This window comes from Polypterus senegalus, chromosome 10, assembly GCF_016835505.1.
Source record: "Polypterus senegalus isolate Bchr_013 chromosome 10, ASM1683550v1, whole genome shotgun sequence".
NCBI classification, from domain to species: domain Eukaryota; kingdom Metazoa; phylum Chordata; class Cladistia; order Polypteriformes; family Polypteridae; genus Polypterus; species Polypterus senegalus.
In genome coordinates, this window is record NC_053163.1 from 62549725 (window position 1) to 62569655 (window position 19931).

The 19931-nt window shown below is 36.3% G+C and overlaps 1 protein-coding gene across 2 annotated transcripts in view; it reads left to right on the forward strand.

Annotated features, from left to right (window-relative positions):
* The window catches only part of taf1 (TAF1 RNA polymerase II, TATA box binding protein (TBP)-associated factor), a 140792-nt gene that overhangs the window by 54421 nt on the left and 66440 nt on the right, over positions 1-19931 (forward strand). For both annotated transcript variants that reach the window (XM_039765844.1, XM_039765845.1), the window contains exons 7-13: positions 440-655; positions 5835-6047; positions 6782-7007; positions 8068-8187; positions 8501-8668; positions 16994-17121; positions 19130-19237. In XM_039765844.1, the coding sequence (XP_039621778.1) occupies positions 440-655; positions 5835-6047; positions 6782-7007; positions 8068-8187; positions 8501-8668; positions 16994-17121; positions 19130-19237 (1179 nt within the window). The remainder of the gene's footprint in view (positions 1-439; positions 656-5834; positions 6048-6781; positions 7008-8067; positions 8188-8500; positions 8669-16993; positions 17122-19129; positions 19238-19931) is intronic.

Consider the following 19931-nt stretch of genomic DNA (forward strand, 5'->3'; position numbering starts at 1 on the left):
TGGCCAGGATATGTCGGCATAGTCCAACTGTTTAGAATTCCATCTATATACAAAAATAAATTGGCGAGGAAACAAAAAAAAAAAACTGTAACAGGATATAATACCCAATTTGATTTAGTGAAGGCCAAAACAGCAAAAATAGCAAGGGATGAGAAAAAGTGCTTGTTAAGAAAACAAATGGACTAATATTAATTGCAAAAATTTTGTTAATTTTCAAAGAATATTTTACATGCAAATTAGACAAAGACACCAAAAAAAAAGAACATACATTTTTCTGAAGTACAAAATCAAACACAATACATTATCTTGAAGTCAATTAACATGCACTTAGAAAATATGTATGGTACAGTATTAGGAATAAAGAAGGCTGAATTTGGAATCAGACTTAAATGATTTAAATAAGGAAAACAAAAAGAGGATTTTTTTTTTTTTTTAACAGGTTCTTCGATTCCTCCGACTGTTTGGACCAGGGAAAAACATGCCATCTGTGTGGCGTAGTGCTCGGAGAAAACGCAAGAAAAAGCACAGGGACCCGCTGCCAGATATGCCTCCAGGCGAGACTGAAATCAGTGATGTACCTACAGATAGGAAGTCGGGTTGGGATTATGAACATGCCCCTCCTCCACCCCCTGAGCAGTGTCTGTCTGATGATGAGGTACAGTAAAATATTTTCATAAGTATATATTAACCACATTTTCACATTAAAAAAAACTGTAATACACAAAATACTTAAAACTTTAAAGTTTTTAAGCAAATGCATGTACAGTCAAATGAAAAAGTTTGGGAACCCCTCTTAATTCTTTGGATTTTTGTTTATCATTGGTTGAGCTTTCAAAGTAGCGACTTCCTTTTAATATATGACATGCCTTATGGAAACATTAGTATTTCAGCAGTGACATTAAGTTTATTGGATTAACAGAAAATATACAATATGCTTCATAACAAAATTAGACAGGTGCATAAATTTGGCCACCCCAACAGAGATATTACATAAATACTTAGTTGAGCCTCCTTTTGCAAATATAACAGCCTCTAGATGCCTACTATAGCCTTTGATGAGTGTCTGGATTCTGGATGGAGATATTTTTGACCATTCTTCCATACAAAATCTCTCCAGTTCAGTTGAATTTGATGGCTGCCGAGCATGGACAGCCTGCTTCAAATCATCCCAAAGATTTTCAATGATATTCAAGTCAGTGGACTGTGACGGCCATTCCAGAACATTGTACATCCCTCTGCATGAATGCCTTTGTAGATTTCGAACTGTGTTTTCGGTCATTATCTTGTTGAAATATCCAATCCGTGTATAACTTCAACTTTGTGACTGATGCTTGAACATTATCCTGAAGAATTTGTTGAAATTGGGTTGAATTCATCTGACCCTCGACTTTGACAAGGGCCCCAGTCCCTGAACTAGCCACTCAGCCCCACAGCATGATGGAACCTCCACCAAATTTAACAATAGGTAGCATGTGTTTTTCTTGGAATGCGGTGTTCTTCTCCTGCTATGCAAAGCGCTTTTTGTTATGACCAAATAACAAATTTTTGTCTCATCAGTCCGAAGCACTTTGTTCCAAAATTAATGTGGCTTATCTAAATGAGCATTTGAATACAACAAGCGACTCTGTTTGTGGCATGAGTGCAGAAAGCTCTTCTTTTTTATCACCTGCCATACAGATGTTCTTTGTGCAAATTGCAATTAATTGTAGAATGATGTACAGATACACCATCTGCAGCAAGATATTCTTGCATGTGCTTTGAAGGTGATCTGTGGGTTGTCTGTAACCATTCTCACAATCCTGGTTGGGCATATGTCACTCCTGTATTTTTCTTGGTCTGTCAGACCTGGGTTTAACAGCAACTGTGCCTGTGGCTTTCCATTTCCTGATTACATTCCTTACAGTTGAAACTGACAATTTAAACCTCTGAGATAGCTTTTTGTAGCCTCCCCCTAAACCGTGATACTGAACAATCTTTGTTTTCAGATCTTTTGAAAGTTGCTTTGAGGATCCCATGCTGTCACTCTTCAGAGGAGAGTCAAAGGGAAGCACAACTTGCAATTGACCACCTTAAATACATTTTCTCATGATTGGACACACCTCTCTATGAAGTTCAAGGCTTAACAAGCTAATACAACTAATTTGGTGTTGCAAGTAATCAGTATTAAGCAGTTACATGCATTCAAATCAGCAAGATTATAAGGGTACCGAAATTTTTGCACAGATAGTTTTTTACATTTGATTTAATTTCATACAACTAAATAATGCTTCACTAAAAATCTTTGTTCAAAAAACGCCCCAGTACTCGGATGTTCCTAGGAAATGAAAGACATACCTCTGTTATCTTTTTTTGTTGAAAGTAGAGTAAATTATCATGCAAGCTGAGAGGGGTTCCCAAACTTTTTCATATGACTGTAAATTTATGATTCAGCAATGTTTCAGCTGCCAAATACCAATTCATTCTTTCAATGTGCAGGAGTATTTTAGGGATAATTGTTCTGTTACCATAAATTTCCAAAAGTGCTGAATTAAACCATTGACTTTTAAGAGTTTGATTACTCAAAAACTAAACTTACAGAGTTGCCTTCCTGATAGAAAAATAAAATACTTAGGTCTGTCTGTCTAGTCCCTCTGAGAAATCTGATTGGTCAATTTCTTGATGCAATCGAAAGAAAAAGTGTGAAACACACAAGGAAGAGTAAAGGACATAGGAGACCATCTGAGAGAGTCGTCTTCAAAGACAAGAAGTATTAGAGCAAATCAGAGTCCTAAAAGTGCTTCAAAAGTTATGACATCTAACAAGCAGGCTTTATTAGAATGTGCTCATGGGAGGGAGCGTTGGAGAAGTGACATTAGTAAAGGTGTAGGAAATATGCTGAAAGTTACCTTCAAAGGCAGAAACTATAAAATTGGGCAGGAATGCTCTTGAGTGAGGCAGTATTGGTGAAGAAACATTCAAGCACACACAAATACAGAGGAAAGCTGCTGCAGGTACACAAAGTGGTAAGAGAGAAAAACATTTTTGTGATTATTGTCTTACTTGTAATGTGGCTAGTATTAATGTAACTCAAAATGATTATACAGTGATGCAAAGATTTATGGCACCATTTGGGACTGGCTATAAGGATCTGTCAGTCTGGTGATGATCAATGGTATGCATAATTTAACTGCTGGGTACGTAGTAGCATAAACCAATCTTTGTGTTTGAGAGTCTCACACCAAATCTGTGTAAGGCAGTGTTTCTAAATCACGCTGCCAGTGGGTTCTAGGTTCCCATCATTGGTTCGCTAGTGGGTCATGTTGGGCCACCTCAGCGATTGTCAGCACTGTTCGATACATTTCCCCATTTATAAGTGAGCTTGTTTCACCCAGGGTGGCTGTGCTTCTAGTGGGTTATCATTGAATTTGAAAAGGCAGAACTGGAGTGCTGAGCCATAAAAGTTGAAAATTACTAGTGTAAGGAAGACGGTGCAGGCTGACTACAAAAGAATTAGGCATGTCGAACAGAGATAATCAAAATAACTCTTAAAGGGTCCTCCAAGACTCAGAAAACGCATGACCTTGTTAAATAATAACAAAATATTTTTACTGCGGCTGGTTTTCTTAATTTCTAGGACATTAGTACCCTATTGGCACATAATTGTACTTACTGGGTTTATGTAGCTTTTTCTAACAGGATTACCTTTGAGTAATATCCATGTAATGAAAAACAAGTTTTTATTTGTTACCATATACAGGTAATGCAATTTTTAAGAACTTTTTCTATATTTTTTTTTTTGAAGAGGGTTTTAAATTTGTATAACGTTGAGATATTTACATCAGGGAACACACATTTTTGTGTAAAAACAGAAAATTGTTCTTGGTCATCTTCCCAGCTTGGTACAGAGGGAAGGAAAGTTAAATATTGTTAGTAATGCTTTTTTTTTTCCAAAATGCTGCAGTTATGAAAGATCATTTATGATTGCTTATTTTCAAAAACTGGCAAAATGTATTGCCCTATTTTTTGACTCCAAAATGTTGGAGAAGCTTTTTAATCTGATTTCTTTCAACCATGAAAAATGCAGTCTGGTGGTCCTTTTAAACATAATTTGGTTATGTTACAAAGACCACCTCAGGATCCCAAATTAAGACCCAAGTGCAACTGTACAATTGGTGGCACCTTAGCATCATACTGGTTCAAATGGAATTGAACATTGTGAGGTTTTTTACAGTGGGTGGAGTGCCAATCCTGCCTCCAACCCCCATGTTTTCCATTCAAGTTGGAGGACTTGCTTTTAGGGCTTCTTAAACTTAGTTGAAAGTAAATGACTTTTGTACTTGTATGTATGTACAACATTCTGTAATTTAACACCACACACCATTATTTTGATCTTTTTGTCTTGTAATTGTAAAATGTGTTTTATGTACAGAATGAAACACACACACACACACCACTTACACACCAATTTAGCGACTCTGATCTACCCATCTTGCATGTCCTTAGACTGTGGGAGGAAACCCATGCAGACATGGGGAGAATATTCAAACTCTATGCAGGGAGTACCTGAGATGCGAGCCCCGGCCTCCTTACTTCAAGGCAACAGTGCTGCCACTGTGTTGCCCATTTTAATGATGTTAAGACTTTTAATTGATGACTGCTTTAATTTTACCTATAAAACTATATACTAGTCTGTACTTCTGCCAGTTTTTTGACAGTTAAGTTACTTTTAGAGTGAGGATACAGACAAATTATAGTAAAAGACAGACTTGCATGGATGGTTACATACATGCAGATGACCAGTCTATATGTTTGGAGTAGTTCACCTACATATGATTATGTTGGAAGTAATATATTTTTTTCCCATTGGATTTTAATAATTTCTTTTATATTTGTTTTTCATGTTAGCTTTATCATGTCTGAAATTCTTTTTTTTCGTACAATATTCAGTAATGTTATAACACACAATTTAAAGACTTCTGATTTGGCATTGTCTTCACTGGAATGCTGTTCCTTTAAACATATGTTCTACCCCAGTGCTTCCCACTACGGCTACACGTTTTTGTTCCAACCAGATTCCTACATAGTGACAACACCTGATAACACTGATCTAATTTAATTAGCTGGTATTTTTTTTTCCTCTTACTATACATTTAGAAAAGCACAGCCTATGATTTTTACATATGTGAGACATTTAGAAATATCTCTGCTATAGATTTAAATGCTTAACTCTCTTTTGTTGATTTCATTATATTTTACCCTTTCTCTGTGCAGGTTCTCCCCTTCATTGTATCTTATTAATGACAATTAAAAACAAGCAAAGCAGACACGCTGGCAAACAACACTGAATAATCAAAGGCTGCAACTACTTTAACATCAGACCCCCTAATTAGTAAATAATTGTTAATTAAACAATTAGAAAACCTGGAAAACTAAAATGAAAATCAACTGATTGGTACATTTTAATATATATATATATATATATATATATATATATATATATATATATATATATATATATATATATATATATATATATATATATATATATATATATATATATATATATATATATATATATAATATATATATATATATATATATATATAATATATATATAATATATATTCAACAAACTTAGTTTTCTAATTTCCATATTGTTCCCAAAACATAGGAAATAACAGTTCACTTAATTAGCATAGGAGTCCAATTAAAAACAGAAGCTACCCTGTTGATTCTAGCTTTGGTTTCTGTGTAATCATTATGGGATAAGGTAGAATTGTCAATTGTTTCTCTAAATTTGAAAAATGTGAAACATTCAAGCAATTAACATGATTTTTTTTTCTTTCTTGCTGTAGATATCAATGATGGCTCCTGTAGAGTCAAAGTTCTCCCAGGCTACGGGGGATTCTGATAAGGTAGCAGAGACAAGACCAAAGGTGGCTGAGTGGCGATACGGGCCAGCCCAGCTGTGGTATGACATGCTTTGTGTCCCTGAGAATGGAATGGGCTTTGACTATGGCTTCAGACTAAAGGAAAAAGAGATAGAGGAAGAGACTTTGCCAACAATGGTATGGTTTTCCTCCCTTTTTTTCCTCCCATAACTTGTAAAAGCATATGCAGTTGTGTATTAATCAAAAATATTTTCAGTACCATTAGTGAAAAGGCTGTATGGCCTCACAGTTGTCACTCTAAATACTCACTGTTTCACGAGGGGGCATGTTTTTCTTTAGAAAAATTAACATTTCGGCCTTCTTAGCCATTAGCCTTGTGCTTCTTTCATCCACAATACTCTTTACAGTAGAACTTTCAAATTAGTCAAAATAAAAATAAGTAGACATTGAATATATTTTAATGTAGGCTAAAAATTCCAGGGGCAACATGTGTAGTGAATTCAGAAAATATTTATACTCCTTCACTTTTTACATATTTTGCTCTGTTGCTGCCTTATGCTAAAATAATTTAAATTCATTTTTTCCCTACATCAAGCAACACTCAAATACCCCCAGAATAACAAAGCGAAAGCAGGATTGTAGAAAGTTTGGCAGAGTTATTTCAGTCTTTTTATGTTTAATATCACATTGACAAAGTATTTAGACCCTTTGCTGTGATACTTGAAATCTGGCACAGATGTACCCCATTCTGTTGGTCATCATTGAGATGTTTCTACATCTTGTTTGGTGTCTACACCAGTCTAGCATTATTTGCTAGTATCATCCCAATACTGATACACTGTGTATCAGATTGGTGCCATTTGCAATCATTTGTCATTTTTTTTTATTTTATTATTATTTACTCTTTTCAGGTACAACCTCAAGAAGATGATAATGGTAACCATGAAGAGACAGCGAGTGATAATCTTCTTGAGGATGAGCATTTTCTGATGGTGACACAACTTCAGTGGGAGGAAGACATCATCTGGAATGGAGAAGATGTCAAACACAAAGCAACAAAAACCCAGAAGGCCAGTCTTGCTGGCTGGCTCCCATCAAGTATGACTAGGAATGCAACAGCTTACAATGCACAGCAGGGTGAGGGAATTATGTTTTTATCTACGTTGGCTTAATGCATTGTTAGCAATGTTATACTGACTGCGATTGTTGTGTTTTAAACTAATATCAGTGAAGATACTCAGAAGCTGGTAATACTTAAACCTAAATACTCTTTTTAATAGTAACAGTTCCTTAAACTACTTAGAAATGAGCAAGTAATATTTTCCATTAATAGCATTATTTCCTAGCACCATTTTGCTACTGTACAGTTTAGTGCAACATATGTACTAACTAAAGAGGACTATCAGAACACATATTTCATCATGCATTGTGAAGGATGGGTTACGGCAGCCAATGACTCAAATAGTCTCCATTCTTATGAGCTGAAAATATGATGATATGGTCTCAGTGGAGTAAGAGACAAAAATTTTAAACACGGAAAATATAAAAATCGATCAGCTTAATTCCTGTGCATGTTGATACTCTCTAACAGTACAGCCCGGGTATTGTATGCAAGGAATCTATTGATCCGTCTTGCATTGTGCTGGTGTCTGCCTAATGATATGTTTGTGTTTCTACTTTTTGGAAATAATGAAGTCCCCTCTAGATCAGATTTTTCTCCAGGCTACATTTTCTCATAGGTTATAGAATGGTTTCAGGTATTGAGGTTAGTGCAGTGGCCTCACAAGATGTCAGGTCTTGTACATCTATGGAATGCAGTGTAACATGGACCAACATCCTTTTATTGCATGTTTTACATCTTGTCCAAGTCAAATATGTGACCAACTAACTTTTAGGTGATGCACCAAATAAAATGACTTCTCAGTATAGATTTATCTGTATCATGTTGGTACATAAAAAAAAAAAATAAAATAGGTAAAGATTCAGTTGTGGTCATTTGATTAGTTAATGCATCTAAATTGTTTCCCTGTTTTAATTTAGGAGAAAATTACATGAAAGAGGTCTGTTTTAAAGATCCTGCTTTTCCATACAGAATAAATTTTAAAATTAAGATTCTGATTCTGTTTTCATGTATATCAGAACAGGCTTCATGTGTGTACATACACATTTATGAAAAATATAAACTTCTTTTTTATAGGTCTGAGCAGAAGCAACTCATTATTAGTTCCTCCAACTCCACCACCAACTCAGAAAACTGTGACACCTGGAACCCAGAGCTCAAGTAAAACCCGGGATAAGCACTTGCAGGAACAACAGGGTAACTTTAAAGATGAAGATCTGTACAATGAAGAGAGAGAATGCTAAAAAAGTCCCGAACAGAAATCTCTTTATATTCTCCTTTTTTATGGTTTAGATAGGTTCCATAACAAGCATCTTTATATACTATCAATATGTTTAGCAGTAAAATCTGGAAGCTTTCATTTAAAGTAGGGTATAACTTATGATTAAAAATTATTATTACAAACTTATTTTATGTATGAATAAGACACCATTTATTTCTTTTGTGTAAATATGCAATAAGCCAAGGTCTTGTATCCATTTAACTCTTTCTAATACATTTGCAATTTCAGCTGCTCAGGAAGATGACCGGCCTTGGTTTTCTATTTTTCCAATTGACAGTGAAGAACTTGTTTATGGTCGATGGGAAGACAACATTATCTGGGATGACCAAGCTATGGATGAAATTCTGCACCCTCCTGTACTTACACTTGATCCCAACGATGAGAACATCATCCTTGGTACTGATAAATATTGTTGACTTTTTCATGTAACCTTCCCATGTTATAAAGATTAAATGTTAGTTTTTATCTGATAACAAAATGTCTTTTTAGGTTTGTGTTAAAATAAAATAACATGAGCATTAAACTCTTGATAAATGCAATCTGTAGTTAGGTCCCTCTTTTCCTCCCTCCCTCTAACAGAGTTTGGAAGAGAGTTACAGTCAGCACCAGATTTTGTGGCATCTCTCATGAAAATGAGATAATATTAACATTGATGTTTAGGATGAACCACACTTACAATTAATTATATTGTTATCTTAAATATGTAAGCTATAGGTTTTATTTTAACACAAACAAAACAAGCAAACTTTTTAGTAACACAATTCTTCACTGAAAAAAACTCATAATTATTGGCACACCCGTGATTAATATTTAATTATATTTGTTCTGATACAGAAATAACAGCACTGTAATGTTTAACTAAGTAAGAAAATATTTGTAGAGTATCTTGAACATCTCAGCCATGCAGAACATTTCCAGTTCTTCAATATTCTTGGGTTCCCACTTGTGGACTTATCTCTACAACTCACAGCTCTGTTTTTCAGTTTGGTGCAGATCTACAAACTGAGATGGACATTGTAACACTTTGATTTTGTGCTTTCCCAACCATTTTTGTTTTGATTTTGATATGTGTTAGAGGTATCTGTCCTATTGAAAGGTCTTTTGCAATGTTTTGGCTGACACGGCCAGGTTTTGGGGTAAACTTTCCTAGTATATAGTGGAATTAATTCTTCCACTTACAGCAGTACAACCCCAAAGCCTCAGTGATCCACTATATTTCACAGTATGTATCAGGTATTTTTCTTTATATGAAGCCCTCTTTTTGCGCTACACTTGATGGTGTGCATGACTAAAAAGTTCAGTTTTCATCTCACATGATCATAGCTCATGATTTCATTTGTAGTTTGAATAATGCTTGGCAAACTTCCAGTTCTGCATTTTTGTGGTGATCTTAAGAACGAATTCTTTCATAGAACTCTTCCAAAAAGTTTCTTGTCATGAAGGTGGCATCTAACAGTTTATTTCGAAATATTTTAACTCAAATATTCAGTTAAACTGTGTAGTTTAGAAACTGTGATCGCTGGGTTCTTCTTTGCCATCCTTCATAGTGTGGGTGGGGGCAGTATGCTCATGTGTCCTCTTCCTGGCATATTTACAGCTGTTTCATACTTTTGAAACCTTGTTATTATTGCCCGGAGAATGCTTAATGGTATTTTCAGCTGCCTATGATTTTTTTTTATAACCTTTTCCTAATTTGTGTGGGTTAAAAACCTCTATTCTCTGTTGTTTACACTCACCTAAAGGATTATTAGGAACACCTGACCATGTCCATCCCTTTATGACCACCATGTACCCATCCTCTGATGGCTACTTCCAGCAGGATAATGCACCATGTCACAAAGCTCGAATCATTTCAAATTGGTTTCTTGAACATGACAATGAGTTCACTGTACTAAAATGGCCCCCACAGTCACCAGATCTCAACCCAATAGAGCATCTTTGGGATGTGGTGGAACGGGAGCTTCGTGCCCTGGATGTGCATCCCACAAATCTCCATCAACTGCAAGATGCTATCCTATCAATATGGGCCAACATTTCTAAAGAATGCTTTCAGCACCTTGTTGAATCAATGCCACGTAGAATAAAGGAAGTTCTGAAGGCGAAAGGGGGTCAAACACCGTATTAGTATGGTGTTCCTAATAATCCTTTAGGTGAGTGTATATGTACCTATGTTAATGGATGACAAAAGTATTTTACATGTGTTTAGCCTCATATTTATACTCCAGGGAAATGAGAAATGGTCATAGATAACAGGATAAATAAAAATGAAGGCGTTGTTCCATTAAGGATGCACATTTATTTTGTTTTTGTTTAAGGTATTCATTAAGGGTGCCAAAAATTGAGCCCAAATAAAAACAGTGTTCTAGTAAAAATAATTTTATTAGGTAAACGGTAAGCAATTTCTCCAAACATTTTGAAGAATATTTTAATTGTATATTTTGTTTAAGCTGTATTTTTGTTTTTACCCATTTCCTTTAAAGGTGCCAATAACTCAAGAGCTGACTGTATAAGAAAACTACACCAAGAGATATCATTGATAACTTGCAGTGTCAATACATCATAGTAATATTTGATTCAGCAGATAGAAAGCTCTAGTGGCCTTAACTCAAACATCCCATGAATTTCCTTAAGATGGTGAAAGGTAGTGAGCATAAAACATAAAATTATTCAGAAGATGAACAGTTAACACTAGAATTACCAGAGCCTACGAAAAAACTCGTAATTCCGTCCCACCTTAAACTGCTTCTTAAATCCCTTCACACCTCTCCGCCAGCGTCCTTTGTTCTCTAAATGTGCTGATAAAGAGAAGCTCGGAGCAGCCGGCTATTCCATCCCCCACCAATTTAGAACGTGCACGAACTTCTCTCAGCTCATGCCTTGATTGAGTATCTGGGAGTGAAGTGGAGTTTTAGAGTGAAATAATAGATCGTTGTTTGGAACACACGCATTTCATGTCTGTTCCGTTTCTACAGTAATCTGTGTCAACACATTGTTAAAACAGAAACTTTTTTTATATTCTAGTAGTAGATGACAAAATGTAGGCATAAACTATATAATGTATGAAGCCTGAAGTCCAAATAGCAAAGAAACATTTTCACAAGAATAACACAATTGCACTTTTATTCAAACATATAACTGCAGAAAGAAAAAGCCGCCTTAACATGCGACATTGACACCAGTTTACTATAACTGACTCGTGGTTCAATAGATACAGCCCCGCTTGGGAATCAAGGGTCACGGGTTCGATCCTGCGCCCTCCTTTTGAGAAGTAAACTGTTCTTAGTCTTACTGTTTTAGAATAAAAACATACATTTGATTTCAGTCTGTAACAGCCGGTGCAATTTATGATCTTTGTAAAGGTTAGCTTTTTTTTTTTTTTTTATTCACTTTTCACTCTCTCAGTCGCGTTCAGAATCAATCCATACAACCCCATCTGACACGGCTGTTTTCACTAAAGACGCGCTATAGCTCTGCAGTGTACCACGATGCATACTAACGCCCCCCCTCCCCGGTTCTGACACACAAACGCTGGCGAAGCTGCCTTCTTCGTATCTCACCGTCACTTGCTTTTCTTTTTATTCAGTTTTATTGAGTGTTCCTGCCAGTCCCGCATGTTGCTGTATGCTTTTCTTTTGCACCCAGGACATGCAGAAGAAAGAATGGTAAAGACCAGTAACTTCGGCGCTATATGCAATCATCAGACACTCCCCATCTGCCCGTGTCGCTCAAACACAGGAACATATATTGGTGTAAAAGTATAACAAAAGTGCACTTTTATTCAAGTGCACTTTTTCCATCGCCTTTTCCTGTAAGAAGCAGTGTACACACTTCTCTCTATGCTGTGGTTTCTATTACACACCTGAAAGAAAGACAATATATGTGAAAATATAATCGCACTAATGCAATATTATTTGAAAACGAACAGCGCCAGATCGGGTGTGAATTTATGCAGGAACTGGAAATTCTCTGATGCGGGACCTTCCCCCAGGGAAGAAAGTACAGTGTCAGGTGCTCATTCAGTGTAATAGAAACCATAGCACAGAGAGGTGTGTACACGGCAACAAGTACACGGTCGAAATGTAGGAAGGACGGTCCTTGGGTGTGTGGGAACTGTTAATATTTGAATGTGATGATTTTATATAGCACGGAATGAAAATCTTCACTTCTTAGCATTGCACCATGCAAGATGTCGTATCAATCGCCTACTGTATCTTGCTTTCTTTTTTCTTCGGTTATACAGGTAGTTTTGAATAAAAGTGCACTTGTTTTGTTTGCGAAATGAAGTGTCTGCGTGCACTTTTCGTGGCATTACACGTGTATTTTTGAGCATGCCCGCTTGAGCAGTATAAAAGTATTGAAAAGTATAACAAAACAACGGGCAGATGGAGAGTGTCTGATGATTGCATATAGCGCCGAACTTACTGCTCTTTACTATTCTCTCCTCTGGAGTACAAAAGAAACAGAATACAGACGCGCTATAGCTCTGTGCTGTACCACGATGCATACTAACGCCCCCAGTTCTGACACACAGACGCTGGCGAAGCTGTCTTCTTCGTATCTCACCGTCACTTGATTTTCTTTTTATTCAGTTTTATTGAGTGTTCCTGCCAGTCCCCGCATGTTGCTGTATGCTGGATATGTTCATATGTATTGTCTCTTTCTTTCAGGTGTGTAATAGAAACCACAGCATAGAGAGAAGTGTGTACACTGCTTCTTACAGGAAAAGGCGATGGAAAAAGTGCACTTTTGTTATACTTTTACACCAATATATGTTCCTGTGTTTGAACGACACGGGCAGATGGGGAGTGTCTGATGATTGCATATAGCGAAGTTGGTCTTTACCATTCTTTCTTCTGCATGTCCTGGGTGCAAAAGAAAAAGCATACAGCAACATGCGGGACTGGCAGGAACACTCAATAAAACTGAATAAAAAGAAAAGCAAGTGACGGTGAGATACGAAGAAGGCAGCTTCGCCAGCGCTTGTGTGTCAGAACCGGGGCGTTAGTATGCATCGTGGTACACTGCAGAGCTATAGCGTCTTTAGTGAAAACAGCCGTGTCAGATGGGGTTGTATGGATTGATTCTGAACGCGACTGAGAGAGTGAAAAGTGAATAAAAAAAAAAAGCTAACCTTTACAAGGATCATAAATTGCACCGGCTGTTACAGACTGAAATCAAATGTATGTTTTTATACTAAAACAGTAAGACTAAGAACAGTTTACTTCTCAAAAGGGAGGAGCGCAGGATCGAACCCGTGACCCCTTGTCTCCCAAGCGGGGCCTGTATCTATTGAACCACGGAGTCAGTTATAGTAAACTGGTGTCAATGTCGCATGTTAAGGCGGCTTTTTCTTTCTGCAGTTATATGTTTGAATAAAAGTGCAATTGTGTTATTCTTGTGAAAATGTTTCTTTGCTATTTGGACTTCAGGCTTCATACATTATATAGTTTATGCCTACATTTTGTCATCTACTACTAGAATATAAAAAAGTTTCTGTTTTAACAATGTGTTGACACAGATTACTGTAGAAACGGAACAGACATGAAATGCGTGTGTTCCAAACAACGATCTATTATTTCCACTCTAAAACTCCACTTCACTCCCAGATACTCAATCAAGGCATGAGCTGAGAGAAGTTCGTGCACATTCTAAATTGGTGGGGGGATGGAATAGCCGGCTTCTCTTTATCAGCACATTTAGAAGACAAAGGGCGCTGGTGGAGAGGTGTGAAGGGATTTAAGAAGCAGTTTAAGGTGGGACGGAATTACGAGTTTTTTCGTAGGCTCTGGTAATTCTAGTGTTAAATGTATTAATAACACAATCAAGATAGTAATAAATTAAAGAACTTTACAATAGTACTTTCAACATCTGCCAAATTCTGTTTGAGATGTTTAGCATGCAGTAGCTGTCACATTTGTGCAAACTTAAATTATGGTGACTTCATGATGTTATTATCTTGGTTATTTTTGCTTTCTTTAAAAAAGGAAAATTAATAAGATAAGGAATCAATCAATCAATCAACATTTATTTATATAGCACATATTCATGCAAAAAATGTAGCTCAAAGTGCTTTACAAAATGAATAGAGAAATAGAAGACACAATAAAAGATAAACATAAGTCAACATTAATTAACATAGAATAAGAGTAAGGTCCGATGGCCAGGGTGGACAGAAAAAACAAAAAACTCCAAAGGCTGGAGAAAAAAATAAAATCTGTAAGGGTTCCAGACCAAGAGACCGCCCAGTCCCCTCTGGGCAATCTACCTAACATAAGTCAAACAGTCCTCTTTGTATTTAGGGTTTTCATGGAAGGACCTGATGATGATGGTCACGTAGACTTCTGGCTTTCAGTCCATCAATGTTGGAGCATCATGATGCTTTGAGTAGGTGGGGGTGGCGCAGGCCGCCACCACAAAGAAACCGGAAAAAGAAACACAAGAGAGAGTAGGGGTCAGTATGGATTTTGGAGCCACTGTGAATAATTATTATGAAGAATTGAACATACAGATTATCAGTATTAAGTTAAAGTGAAGTTATAAAAAGGCCATGTTAAAGTAATGTGTTTTCAGCAGTGTTTTAAAGTGCTCTACTGTATTTGCCTGGCGAATTCCTATTGGCAGGCTATTCCAGATTTTGGGTGCATAACAGCAGAAGGCAGCCTCACCACTTCTTTTAAGTTTAGCTTTTGGAATTATAAGGAGACACTCATTTGAAGATCTAAGGTTACGATTTGGAATATAACGCCAGGCATTCCGATATATAAGATGGAGCGAGATTATTTAAGGCTTTATAAACCATAAGCAGTATTTTAAAGTCAATCCTGAATGACACAGGCAACCAGTGTAGTGACATCAAAACTGGGGAAATGTGTTCGGATTTTCTTTTCCCAGTTAGGATTCTAGCAGCTGCATTCTGCACTCGTTGCAAATGATTTATGTCTTTTTTGGGTAGTCCTGAGAGGAGTTCGTTACAGTAATCTAGTCTACTGAAAACAAAAGCGTGAATTAATTTCTCCGCATCTTTCAATGATATAAAAGGTCTAACTTTAGCTATGTTTCTTAAGTGAAAAAATGCTGTCCTAGTGGTCTGATGAATATGCGATTTAAAATTCAGATTACAGTCAACGGTTACCCCTAAATTTTTTACTTCCGTCTTAACTTTCAATCCTAGTGCATCAAGTTTATTTCTGATAACCTCGCTGAATCCATTATTGCCAATTACAGTAATCCCTCCTCGATCGCGGGGGTTGCGTTCCAGACCCCCCTGCGATAGGTGAAAATCCGCGAAGTAGAAACCATATGTTTGTGTGGTTATTTTTATATATTTTAAGCCCTTATAAACTCTCCCACCCTGTTAACATTATTAGAGCCCTCTAGACATGAAATAACACCCTTTAGTCAAACGTTTAAACTGTGCTCCATGACAAGACAGAGATGACAGTTCTTTCTCACAATTAAAAGAAAGCAAACATATCTTATCTTCAAAGGAGCGCCGTCATAAAGGAGCGTCAGGAGCAGAGAATGTCAGAGAGAGCCGCAAAGAAAAGCAAACAATCAAAAAATCAATACATGCTTTTAAGTATACAGAAGCACCGCGATAAAGCGGCATTTTGTAGAGGAGCGTCCGTGTCCTCTGTGCAAACAGACCCTCTGCTCACACCCCCTCCGTCAGGCAGAGAGAGCGAGAAAGATAGAGAGAAGCAAACAAGCACAGCACGGGAAGCATATCTTATAGCATTGAGGAGTTTTAGTTAATATGCAATACATGCTCTGATTGGGTAGCTTCTAAGCCATCCGCCAATAGCGTCCCTTGTATGAAATCAACTGGGCAATCAAACTGAGGAAGCATGTACCATAAATTAAAAGACCCATTGTCCGCAGAAAGCGGCGAACCAGTGAAAAATCTGTGATATATGTTTAGATGTGCTTACATTTAAAATCCGCGATAGAGTGAAACCGCGAAAGTCAAAGCGCGATATAGCGAGGGATTACTGTACTAAAATTTCAGTTTTCTCTTTATTTAGTTTGAGAAAATTACTATTCATCCATTCAGAAATACCAGTAAGACATTGTGTTAGTGAATTGAGAGAGTCGGAGTCATCAGGTGCTATTGATAAGTACAGCTGTGTGTCATCAGCATAGCTGTGGTAACTCACGTTGTGCCCTGAGATAATCTGACCTAACGGAAGCATGTAGATTGAGAATAACAGCGGACCCAGGATAGAGCCTTGTGGAACACCATATCGGATATCATGTGTCTTTGAGATTTGATTACCACAACTCACAAAGAATTTTCTCCCTGCCAGGTAGGAATCAAACCAATTTAAGACACTGCCAGAGAGGCCCACCCATTGACTAAGGCGATTTCTAAGAATATTATGATCAATGGTTATGATCAGGAAGGGCTATACAACTATGCATTTTCAAAATGAAAAAAGGTGAAAGTTAATCCCAAAAAAAAAAGTGTTTTGTACTGTGCAGTAGTTTATATCTAATGACTCCTCCACAGCTGAAACTTTGAATCTCACTTTGTAATGTTTACTACCGTACAGATTTACCCACTACAAAAAATACTTGAACTCAAACTCTAAATTTAGGATTATTTTAATTTCATTTTGTGCTTTTCTAAACTCATTTCCTCCTGCTTGTTTTTGCTAAGCCATTATTTTTGATGTTTCATATTTGTTTTTTTTTGTTTTTTTGGTTTTTTTTGTTTGGCAGAAATACCCGATGAAAAAGAGGAAATGACTTCAAACTCTCCATCAAAAGAAAATAAAAAGGAATCATCACTAAAGAAAAGCAGAATTTTGCTAGGAAAGACTGGTGTTATTAAAGATGAACCACAACAGGTTAGCAGTTTATACAGTATGTACTCTTAGAGGTTTATAGGTTCAGTTTTAGTTTATCTGCTAACTTGTATAAAAATGCAGTGACACGCTCAAAGAATGTTTTTTAAATTCACACATAATAAAACTGAGGCCAGGTCTATAAACTGCCATGGTGTAATATATGCTTAAAAATTTTAATTCATAGAAAAAAATGCAGATATGCTCATAAAGGTCTCACTAAACTTATTTATACTTCAACCATTTGTACAAGATTATTTTTTAATAAAAAAGTGTGTGTAGCCTATAAGGGGCATCCAGCACCTCTGACACAACAAACCAGAACACCTGTTATTGTTCCTACAAGATTCTTTTTATTCATTTTATTCATCAAACACCTTTACTCCAGTCAAAACAATATAGACAATGCTGAGTTCAATGAGACACCAGTACCAGTACTATATTGCATCTTCTCTCTTCATTTTCTTTGTTCTTAACCACACACCTTTTTAACAGCATATTATGTACAGGTAAATTATTAAAAATAATTCAAAATTATTTAAAAATTGCTACAAATTTCTAATTCTGGATTTGCAAAAACAATTAAAGGCATTTATGATCCGATCTGCCTAATCCACCACAGAATAACCGGACAGTATTGGATGCAAAGCTGAAATCAAACCCCAGACACACAGTTTAAAAACGACAAACATTATGCAAACAAATAGAGAAGAAAATGAGGCAGTTCTTCACCAGCAGTCAAAAGTATGTAGCCACCTTCAAAACAGGTACCAGTACAGTGCAAGGATAAGAACATACGCTTGAACAATATTTAGGCTTAGTGTAATTGTGGTCTAATAGGGACTTTGATGTAAAAGACAGAGTTGATCTCCATATTATAATCTAGCAAGACCTTTAGTTTTCATTAATTAACATACTTTGCTTGCCACTACATGTTTATGTTTTCACATTTTACAAAATGCCATTTCCATATTCACTCTCCCCAAACCAGTTACACTTTATATATCTTTTCAAATAAAAGTTATTTTTCTCTAAATTTTGTAGTTCTCTGTTTTGTTGACTTGTTCTATCTGGATGAATGTGCATAACACAAACTAATCATTTCACTTTAATGTTTGTTTTCAAAGGACTCACCAGTGAGCTTTTAATGTCAAGTTTTAAGAACTGACATCCAGGAGGAGGAATGTTATGCCATCCCTCTTGTAAACTTTGACAAACTTTTGACAACACATTTTGTTTTCATCCATTTCAAATTTATTTCAGTCACATTTTGAGTATACATTAGTATACAGTATGCATTTCAATTTAGTTTTCATTTTTCAGTCATCTTTTAGTATGTTTTTGTTTTGATTTTTGAAATGCTTTTTTTGTTATTTTAGTAACATTTTATGTTACCAGTAATTGTGCAAATTGCAGTGTAGGGGAAGTATTAAATTGAAGGTATTTTCACATCATTTAACTCCTTTGCCTGTAATACAGTGGATATTGTAGTTTGTTACAGGGACATAATTTGCAATATTATCAATCCATCAAGGTAAGTTACTATGTGGATAGTGAACCTGCAGAATACTTGCTAGTTTATTTTATCATACATCTTTTTAGATTTTATATTATCATTGGGTGAATGGAATATATTTCATAATCTTCATTATTTGATGGTTTTGAATCTTACTGTTTATTCATATTTATTAATGTGTACTTTACTTTGCGGAAAAGATGAAGGAAATTAAGACATTTATATACTTCTAAATCTTTATGAACTACAACTATTTGTCAGTTTTTTATTCTTTCAGTTTACACCATGGGGATAAAATACAGGGTGACTTTTATTGTCATTGTTAAACTAATTTGCAGTTACCAAAACTGACTGCTTTATACCATGACATAAATTTATGTGTATTCTTTAAAGTTAAATGAAGTAAACATTTCAAAAGTATTTAAATTACTAACATGAAAGGATGAGTGATAATACTTGCTTTAACTCTTTTTTTTTTTTTTTCCTTCTCATCAGAATATGTCACAGCCAGAAATTAAAGATCCTTGGAATCTATCTAATGATGAATTTTACTATCCTAAGCAACAAGGTTTACGGGGCACTTTTGGAGGTAACATTATCCAGGTACATAGTTTAAAATTAAATTCTGCACCTCTCACCCTATCTCTACAGGGTGAGACCAGCTGTCCTATGGAGAAAGTTCGTTTCAGCTACTTGTATCTGCGATCTCCTCCTTTCAGGCATTACCCAAAGGTCATGACCATAGGTCAGGGTAGGGACGTAGTTCGACTGGTAAATCAAAAGCTTTGCCTTCTGGCTCAGGACCTTCTTAACCACTACAGACTTCATAACTGCGCTTGCTGCCCCAATATGTCTGTTGATTTCACCATCCCTTTTACCCTAACTCATGAACCAGACCCCGACATACTTAAACTCCTTTACTTGAGGCAGTAACTCATCTCTCACTTGGAAAGGACAGTCCAGCTTTTTTCAAATGAGAGTCAAGGCCACAGATGTGGAGGTGTTGATCATCATCCTTGCCACCTCACACTGGGTCGCAAACTGCCCCATTGTGTGCTGGTGCTGGAATTTGCAGCCCGATGAAGTTAAGAGTACCATGTCACCAACAAAAAGCAGTGATGCACTTCTAACAACACCCTCCCCTTCCCAGCTGCACCTTGATAACCTGTCCATGAAAATCACAAACAGGATAGGAGGCAAAATACAGATCTGACAAGGCCCACACCCACTAAGAATGGTGCTGATATTTTACCAAGTATATCGACACAGCTCTTATTTTTATTTTACAAGGACCAAA